The 9,627-nt window shown below is 50.1% G+C and overlaps 1 protein-coding gene and 1 long non-coding RNA gene across 2 annotated transcripts; both read right to left on the bottom strand.

Moving 5' to 3' along the window:
• Window positions 1–1,620: 1,620 nt before the first annotated feature.
• On the bottom strand, window positions 1,621–7,852 carry LOC109765625 (uncharacterized). Its single transcript, XR_002233455.4, has 2 exons — window positions 7,559–7,852; window positions 1,621–7,429 (listed from the first exon to the last, which is right to left on the bottom strand). It is a non-coding gene; the product is annotated as an uncharacterized lncRNA (long non-coding RNA).
• Window positions 7,853–8,484: 632 nt separating this feature from the next.
• Window positions 8,485–9,029, bottom strand: LOC109765632 (uncharacterized). The gene is made up of 2 exons (XM_020324416.1): window positions 8,802–9,029; window positions 8,485–8,757 (listed from the first exon to the last, which is right to left on the bottom strand). The coding sequence occupies exons 1-2, from the start codon at window positions 9,027–9,029 to the stop codon at window positions 8,485–8,487; spliced, it is 501 nt and encodes a 166-aa protein (XP_020180005.1).
• Window positions 9,030–9,627: the final 598 nt, after the last annotated feature.

Consider the following 9,627-nt stretch of genomic DNA (forward strand, 5'->3'; position numbering starts at 1 on the left):
TCTGTTTGCAGAAGTTGTGTCAGTTTTGGTGTCCTTTAAAGGGGCTGTTGCGGATGTAATTTTTTAGTACCGCTCTTGGGAGCGGTACTACCACTTGGAGCGGTACTACCGCGGCTCCTGAGCGGTAGTACCGCTCCAGAGCTGTACTACCGCGGCTCCTGAGCGGTAGTACCGCTCCGGACCAAAATCTCGTGTTTTGCTCAGCGGAAGTAGGCACGGAAGTATTTTTTTGTACCGCTCGCAAGCAGTAGTACCGCTACCACTTGCGGTAGTACCGTGGGGACGAGCGGTAGTACCGCTCCGGCGGTTCTACTGGCCTTTTGCCTCCTCGATGTTGTTTTTCAAAGGGGTACTACCACCCAGCGGTAGTACCGCTCTGTGCGGGGTGTGAGCATAACGGTTGGATTTTTCCCCACCTATAAAAGGAGGTCTTCTTCCCCATTGAACTTTATCCTTTGAGCTTGTGTTCTTCCCCCATTGTTGACCTTCTTCGAGCTTGCTAACTCTCAATCCCTCCATGGATTCTTGCTAGTTTTTGAGGGAAAAGAGAGAGGAGATCTAGATCCACATTTCCACCAATCACTTTCTCCTCTATGTGAGGGGAACCCCTTGGATCTAGATCTTGGAGTTCTTGGTGTTCTACTTCTTGTCCTTCCTCTCATTTTCTTCCCTAGCATTAGTTGCTTCGGTGGGATTTGAGAGAGAAGGACTTGGGCACTCCATGTGCCCTTGCCATTGCATTTGGTGCATCGGTTTGAGTTCTCCACTGTGATACGTGGAAGTTACAAGTTGAGAAGCTTATTACTCTTGGGTGCTTGGTACCCTTGAGCTTGTTCCTCTTGGGTGCTTGGGCGCCCTAGACGGTTGGTGGTGTTCGGAGCTCAATCATTGTGGTGTAAAGCTCCAGGCAAGCGTCGGGGTCTCTAATTAGGTTGTGGAGATCGCCTCGAGCAATTTGACGGGTTCCGGTGACCGTCCCCAAGGGTTGCCAAAGTGTACGGGTTCGGTGACCGCCCCCAAGGGTTGCCATTTGTACGGGTGCGGTGACCGCCATCAAGGGTCCCTTAGTGGAATCACGGCATCTTGCATTGTGCGAGGGCGTGAGGAGATTACGGTGGCCCTAGTGGCTTCTTGGGGAGCATTGTGCTTCCACACCGCTCCAAACGGAGATTAGCATCCGCAAGGGTGTGAACTTCGGGATACATCGTCGTCTCCGCGTGCCTCAGTTATCTCTTACCCGAGCCCTTTACTTATGCACTTTACTTTGTGATAGCCATATTGTTTCTTGTCATATATCTTGCTATCACCTAAGTAGTTTTTCTTGCTTAGCATAAGTTGTTGGTGCACATAGGTGAGCCTAGGTGTTGTAGGTTTTGTGCTTGACAAATTAACCGCTAGGTTTATTCCGCATTTGTTCAAGCCTCAACCGTAATTATTTTAAAGCGCCTATTCACCCCCCCCTCTGGGCGACATCCACGATCTTTCACTCGTCAAGTCAACCTAAGTGTTTCGCATGTGTAAATCTGGCTTACACTCGTTGTATGCGAACGTTAGGATCTATCACACCCGATCATCACGTGGTGCTTCGAAACAATGAACCTTTGCAATGGTACACAGTTAGGGGGAACACATGATCATATTATTTGTGCTACCGTCGTTCTAAGCAAATAATATATAAACATGACAAACATCACATGCAAATCATAAAGTGACATGATATGGCCAATATCATCTTGCGCCTTTGATCTCCATCTTGAAGGCGCTGCATGATCACCTTTGTCACCGGCATGACACCATGATCTCCATCATCGTGTCTTCATGAAGTTGTCTCGCCAACTATTACTTCTACCACTATGGCTAACGGTTAGCAATGAAGTAAAGTAATTACATGGCGTTTACATTGACTCACAGGTCATACAATAAATTAAGACAACTCCTATGGCTCCTATCGTTTGTCATACTCATCGACATGCAAGTCGTGATTCCTATTACAAGAACATGATCAATCTCATACATCACATATATCATTCATCACATCCTTTTGGCCATATCACATCACATAGCATACCCTGCAAAAACAAGTTAGACGTCTTCTAATTGTTGTTGCATGTTATACGTGGCTGCTATGGGTTTCTAGCAAGAACGTTTCTTACCTATGCAAAAACCACAACGGTGATATGCTAATTACTATTTACCCTTCATAAGGACTCTCTTCATCGAATCCGATCCGACTAAAGTGGGAGAGACAGACACCCGCTAGCCACCTTATGCATCAAGTGCATGTCAGTCAGTGGAACCAGTCTCACGTAAGCGTACGTGTAAGGTCGGTCCGGGCCGCTACATCCCACAATGCCGCCGAATCAAGATAAGACTAGTAATGACAAGAAAATTGACCAAATCATCGCCCAGAACTACTTTGTGTTCTACTCATGCATAGAATCTACGCACAGACCTGGCTCATGATGCCACTGTTGGGGAACATAGTAATAATTCAAAAAAAAATCCTACGTGTCACCAAGATCAATCTAGAAGATACTAGCAACGAGAGAGAGAGGGAGTGCATCTTCATACCCTTGAAGATCGCTAAGCGGAAGCGTTACAAGAACGCGGTTGATGGAGTCGTACTCGCGGCAATTCAAATCGCGGAAGATCCGATCTAGCGCTGAACGGACAGCGCCTCCGCGTTCAACACACGTGCAGCCCGGGAACGTCTCCTCCTTCTTGATCCAGCAAGGGGAGAGGAGAAGTTGAGGGAGAGCTCCGGCAGCATGACGACGTGGTGGTGGAGCTTGCTTTTCTCCTGCAGGGCTTCGCCAAGCACTACGGAGGAGGAGAGGGTGTTGGAGGAGGGAGGGGCTGCGCCAGGGAAGAGGTGTGGCTTCCCTCCCACCCCCACTATTTATAGGGGGAAGGGAAGAGGGGCCGGGGGCGGCGGCCAGGAGGGGGAGACTTACCCCCAAGCAAGGTAGGAGGCGCCTTGGGCCCTTGGGGGGGAGGGGGGCGCACCAGCCCACTAGGGGCTGGTTCCCTCCCATATTCAGCCCATTAAGTCCTCCAGTGCAGGTGGCCCCACCCGATGGACCCCCGCCTTTCGGTGCTCCTGGTACAATACCGATAACACCCGAAACCATTCCGGCGACTGAAACTAGACTTCCCATATATAAATCTTCACCTCCGGACCATTCCGGAACTCCTCGTGACATCCGGGATCTCATCCGGGACTCCGAACAACCTTCGGTAACCACATACAATTTCCTATAATAACTCTAGCGTCACCGAACCTTAAGTGTGTAGACCCTACGGGTTCGGGAACCATGCAGACATGACCGAGACATCTCTCCGACCAATAACCAACAGCGGGATCTGGATACCCATGTTGGCTCCCACATGTTCCGCGATGATCTCATTGGATGAACCACGATGTCGGGGATTCAATCAATCCCGTATACAATCCCCTTTGTCCATCGGTATGTTACTTGCCCGAGATTTGATCATCGGTATGCCCATACCTTGTTCAATCTCGTAACCGGCACGTCTCTTTACTCGTTCCGTAATGCATGATCCCATGGCTAACTCCTTAGTCACATTGAGCTCATTATGATGATGCATACCGAGTGGGCCCAGAGATACCTCTCCGTCATACGGAGTGACAAATCCCAGTCTTGATTCGTGCCAACCCAACAGACACTTTCAGAGATACCTGTAGTGCACCTTTATAGCCACCCAATTACGTTGTGATGTTTGATACACCCAAAGCATTCCTACGGTATCCGGGAGTTGCACAATCTCATGGTCTAAGGAAATGATACTTGACATTAGAAAATCTCTTAGCAAATGAACTACACGATCTTGTGCTATGCTTAGGATCATGAACAAGGAAATATAATAATAACCACTTTATTATTGCCTCTAGGGCATATTTCCAACACCCCATACCCGGCAGGCGTCCTGGTTGGGACCTCAGGTCTTAGATGTTAGGTTTGGCTGCGAGGTCTGTCTGGTATTAGGCCCAGACTATGAGCATCCCTACATCAACTGGATAGGAGTAGCGACAGATGTTGCCTAGACGGTGGCTTTAGTCTTACTTTTGTGTGACTTTGTAAGGTCTTGTGTGAATAATTAATAAAGTGGTGGCATGCATCGTCCAGATGCAAAGGCCGGGGATCCTCCTCCATTTCTAAAAAAATACATGTATGTCATGTGAAAAAATCGCTGGGTTCAGGTGAACCCAGTGCCTACACGGTAGCTCTGCCTCTGGAGGGGGGGGGGGGCCATGGCCCCTGCCTCCTCCAATCCTTGCCGGCTCAGTATCTGGTGATATATTTCCTTGGATGGATTGGTTAACGAGTGCGCGTGAGGCAACTGGGTTGGGTACATGTCCAAGGTTCGGCCGCCATGGCTCTAGTTTTCTCTTTAATATATCGCGCATTTCGTATGGTCAAGGTGTCAGGCCCCGACTATTAATCTATGATATAGGGAGTAGTTGTATGTAATATGGACAGTAATTGAGGAGAACTGGCTGAATCAAGAGGCCAGATATATATTTATCCAGGGTTTGGTATGAGTGTTCTGGCGATCAGGCTGAATTGGGGAAAATAGCATACGAGAGCAGCCACATCCAGACTGTTAGATAAGCTCACTCCACGAGGTAAGGGAAACTCCAACACGCCGATGCAAACTGTCCGCGCATGTCTGTTGGGTCCAAATGGACACAAATCACGGCCCAAAGCGCCTATCTAAACAGACGAGTGTCCACATTTTGTCCGCGTGCGACCCATTTTAGTCCCAAATTTGAGCCAATTTTGCGTCAGCGCGAACATGGAGCGGACATGCACGACCCCCGCCCTTGTCCTTCCCCTGGCCCAGCAGTCGGTGGCACATTGGCCATTCCCCTCCCATCGACAACCAACACACCCAGCCACCCTGTCCTCGTCGCCGTCCTTATTTCGGCCGGTTGGACGCTACCCAGGCCGCGGCCCGCACCCACCAACCTCCCCAGCAGATCGCCACCTCGACGGCTGCTCTTGCAGGCATTGGTGGACTGTTTTCACCTCTGTCATAGAACCCCCACGACAATGCCACCTCCGTCGTCGCCGGTAATGCTGCAAGCTTGGTGTCCTCTCTCGCCGGTCGCCACCACGGTCGCCTCCAAGCCGACAAGCCTGCTTCCTGGTCTGGGAGAGACGTTGGTCTCTTCATCGGCCGGCTTCTAGCTCCACGCTCGCAAGGTGTTCGGCGTTTCGCCCGCAAGGTATACATGGATAGTGATGACGAGTACTTCTTCAACAACTTCATTTGTGATTAGGATGATTCGTCGTCCGACGATGAGGACACTGTGGTTGCGGCTTTGGTCGTCCATGAACACATTAGTAGGCAGCGGACGATGTTTAGGGGGTTGATCTCGGGGCATACTCCGACGTTGAATCGCAACAGAGAGAGCGGCCATTGCCTACTCTGGAAGGATTACTTTGAGTCCGTTAACCCACTCGTCAAACACAACCTATTCCGACGCCACTTCCGAATGGCTAGGCATGTGTTCAATCTTATCTAAGAGGGGGTGGTGGCTTATGATAATTATTTCGAATGCAAGGAGGATGGCATGGGAAAGGTTGACTTCTCCTCTTATTATAAATGCATTGCAGCTATTCAGATGCTTGGATATGGAATACCCGGTGATCTTATTAATGAGTATGTCCGGATGAGTGAGTCCACGTGCCTCGAATCCATGTATAGGTTCTGCAAGGCCGTGGTAGCAGTATTTGGTCCGGAATACTTGAGAGAACCAACTGTTGTAGATACAACCCGGTTGTTGGCAATAATTGCCGATAGGGGCTTTTCGGAAATGCTTGGTAGCATAGATTGTATGCGCTGGGAGTGGAAGAACCGCCCTTCTGCTTGGCAAGGGCAGCTTAGGGCCGTGTGAAAGCTTGCACTATCATACTAGAGGCCTTGGCTTCACAAGATCTATGGATTTGGCACTCTTTCTTCGGCATGGTCGGCTGTCACAATGACATCAACGTGCTTCAGCACTCTCCGATGTTTGCAAGGCTTGCAGAAGGCAACTGCCCAGAGGTCAATGTTAAGATAAATGGCCACCACTACAACAAAGAATACTAGCCTAGCTGATGGTATCTATCCTCAGTGAACTACTCTTGTCAAGACAATCTCCAACCTGATAGGAGAGAAGAGGCATAGATTTTCCCAAGCACAAGAGAGTGCTAGAAAAGATGTGGAGCGTTCTTTTGGTGTTCTTCAATCTTGATGGGACATCATTCGGTATCCTGCTAGAACTTGGAGCATCAAGAAGTTGTGGGAGGTGATGACTGCTTGTGTGATCATGCACAATATGATCGTAGAGGATGAGCACTAGGATGAAATCTTCGATCAGGGTTTCAATTTCAGAGAGAAAATGTTGTGCCTGGGCATGGAGGAGCGGCAACGTTTGCACAGTTCACCGAATTTCATCATCAAATGCGTGATTGGAAAATTCACACTTAACTACAAGATGATTTGGTTGATCATAGTGGGCTCACATTGGCAACCAATAGATGTATGGTCTAATTTTTCTTTCAAATGTATTTGTGACAATTAAAATTTTATTTGGTTTGTAAACTAAGAGCAAAAAATATGGTCGTGCACGGACGACAATGCGTCGACGCGTTGGGCGCACTGTCAACTCAAACGCGGACAGGGGCGGACAAAGGCCAAAACGCCGACCCATACCGGCAAAAAGTGGACAAAATCCGCGACCGTTTGCGTCGGTGCGTTGGAGTTGCCCTAACAACTTTAACTGAGTTTAAATGGTAACTAAGGACCTGTTCGGATGTCCTCCAAACTCCAAAAACTCCTCGAATCCAACTTCTTATCGTAGCTTCCAGCTCCACGCAGCGACAGGAATCCTGTTCGGTAGCATCGCTGGCTTCTTGCGTCGCCACCATGGGCCGGCGACATCGGTGGTCTGTTAGAGCGCCTTAATGGGCCATCTGAAACTAGCCCAAATGAGCCAGCTTGCGTATGAGAGAGGGATTCGAGGGAGAAAGAGTCGTGTAGTTCTATTTCAACGAGGAGGAGGACGAAACATTTTCTTTGGCGGGGCAATTCTCTGTAAATATGTCAAACTCTCAGCTTCTCAATTCGGTGGAGCTGGCTCCCAGCTTCGCATTTTTACACTACGGTCAGCTGCAGCTTCTCAGCTCCAGCTTCTTGGTGCTAAAACATTCGACTCGACTCCAACTTTAGAGTTTGTGGAGTTAGCTAGAGGACATTAGAACAGACCTTAAGGCTGTGTTCGGACTGGAGGAGAGCAGAGCAAAGGAATAGGAAAAAGTACAGGAAGTGAGGTTGGGTGTACAGTACAAATCACAGGTCTCCAAATTCGTTCTGAAGGGGAGGCCAGGACCCGGGATGATACCACCAACGCCCCAGCACACTGGAGCACTCGAATCAAACTAATCAGATTACCACACTATACAAAGAGAAACAGATCTGTGCTAATAAATAAATTGAACACCAGATTGAGATTTCTGAATGAGAGAGCAAGATGTATGAAGCGAATTACCTAATTCTTGCAAGATCTCCTCACTTCCCCCAAATTTCAGATCTTCCAACCCTTGTGTCGATGGAACGGGGGGTGGAGCTCGAAGGACACAGGGAGGGGGCGGATGAGGTGGAGGAGGTGGAGGAGGAGGAGTAGGTGCTCGGATCCGCCGGTTGGGCATGCTGCACCGGTGGTCATCCATGTCGATTTCGCGCGAAGCTCGCGGGAGAAGGGCGCGGGAGTGATGGGGCGGGAGAGTGATGGGGCGAGGGGAGGATTTTCACCGGGCGTTTTCTTTGGTACGAGTAGATGTTATTTTTCCTGTGAAAAGTACAGGTTAGCGACGCTTTCCTGTGGAACAGACAAAATACTTCCTGCGAAGCGAACGGGCTTCCTGGAATTTATTCCCGTGGAAATTAGACCTGTAGAAATCCTGTGAAAATCCCGTGCACCGAACGCAGCCTTAGTATTGCATAGATCCTGGCCGTCGAGGGAGGGTTTTACCTGAGCGAGTACAGCCATTGGATCAGATAAGCGTTGCTGGACGCGCAACAGTTAACTGAAGGTCAACACTGCCTCATCTCAGAAACACATGCGCTGCTTGACCCAAGGATCGGATGGCAACGGTGCCGAATGTCACTTTTGAGCACGCACCTAAGAGCATCTCCAATAGGCATGCGACGCACCAAATTATTTTTAGCGTCGAAATAACGTTTTAGCGCGTGCAAAAGGGTGATTGCTTTTTCAAACGTTGCAAAATTTAGCGTGCCACTGTAGCGCTTCATCAGGCGCGGTAAAATCCACAGCGCGCACCCAACCGGCGCTTGGAAAAATATGAAACAACACATACAGAAACATTCATAGTTCAAATTCATGGCATAGTTCAAGCCCCAAACCACACACAAGTTAATACAATGCTAAATAAAAATAGATAAAACGATGCTAGACTACTCCTCGTCCTCCTCGGTGGTGTAGTCTGACGACGTAAACGCGTCGAGCCACCGAGGATCTTCACTGTCCCAGGTTGACGCCGGGTTGTCGAGCTGGGCTTCCGCCAGTTCCTTCCGCGCACGCTTGTCCGCCCGACGCACGGCTCGCTCCGCTCTCCTCTGCGCCCAGAACTCGTTCTCGGCAGCGACATCCAGCGGGGAGCGCTCGCGCCACACCGCCATGGTGTGCTCGTCCGCCTCGGCAATGTGGAGGCGGCGCTCCCGCTTCCGCTTGAGGCGGCGATCCTCGTGTTGATTAGTCGCGGGGGAGGCACGAGATCGTGCGCCTGCTGGCGCGTCCGCGTGTCGAAGAAATTCATCTGCGAGCGAGGCCGCCCGAGGTGCCACGCCGCCGTGTCGTACGCGCGAGCGGCCTCATGGGCGTTGTCGAATGTTCCGAGCACGAGGCGTGTATCACCGGAGCGGATCTCCGCGTAATACACGCCGGACGAGCGGAGGCGGACGCCGCGGTAGCCCGAGCTGCTCCGGGGGCGCGGCGGCATGGCGTGCCTCTGGAACCGACAAGGGGAGAAGGCGCGGAGGCGGCGTGGCGCTGGAAGAGGTGGGGGCAGAAAGTGTGGTGGGAGGGAAGTTTCTGGCGGTTGGCGGGCGCAGGCGCGCGACTTTTAACCCAGCGCGCTGGGCGTCGCGCGGCAAACTACTGCGTGTGTTGCTGCTTTTCCCCGCGCGCGGTTATTTCGCGCGCCAACTTTTTGCACGCCCGCTGGAGCGCACCGCGCGGTCTCTCGCGCGCCAAACTGCGGTTTTTCCAGCGCGTCGCAAATTTCGCGCGCCTGTTGAAGATGCTCTGACTAACAGTAGAATTTTTACGATTTTTCAAGACATTTCTAATTTCTATGACTTGGTGAAAATGATCTTCGTAGTTTTAATCTGTTTGGTAAAAAAATTTAAACTTTCCGAGAATGATTAGCATAGTAGTGTTCGCTTAGAGATTTTTTTGTGGACCCTTTCATTTTTTTTCTAAAAAATTGACCAAAGAAAGTCATGAATATGTATTTTTCTTGTAGTTTTTAATTTGTTTAAAAAAGTTTCAAACTTTCCCGGAATGGTCAGCATGGTAGTGTTCATTTTAGAGAATTG

This window comes from Aegilops tauschii, chromosome 7 (genome assembly GCF_002575655.3).
Source record: "Aegilops tauschii subsp. strangulata cultivar AL8/78 chromosome 7, Aet v6.0, whole genome shotgun sequence".
In the NCBI taxonomy this organism is placed as follows: Eukaryota; Viridiplantae; Streptophyta; class Magnoliopsida; order Poales; family Poaceae; genus Aegilops; species Aegilops tauschii.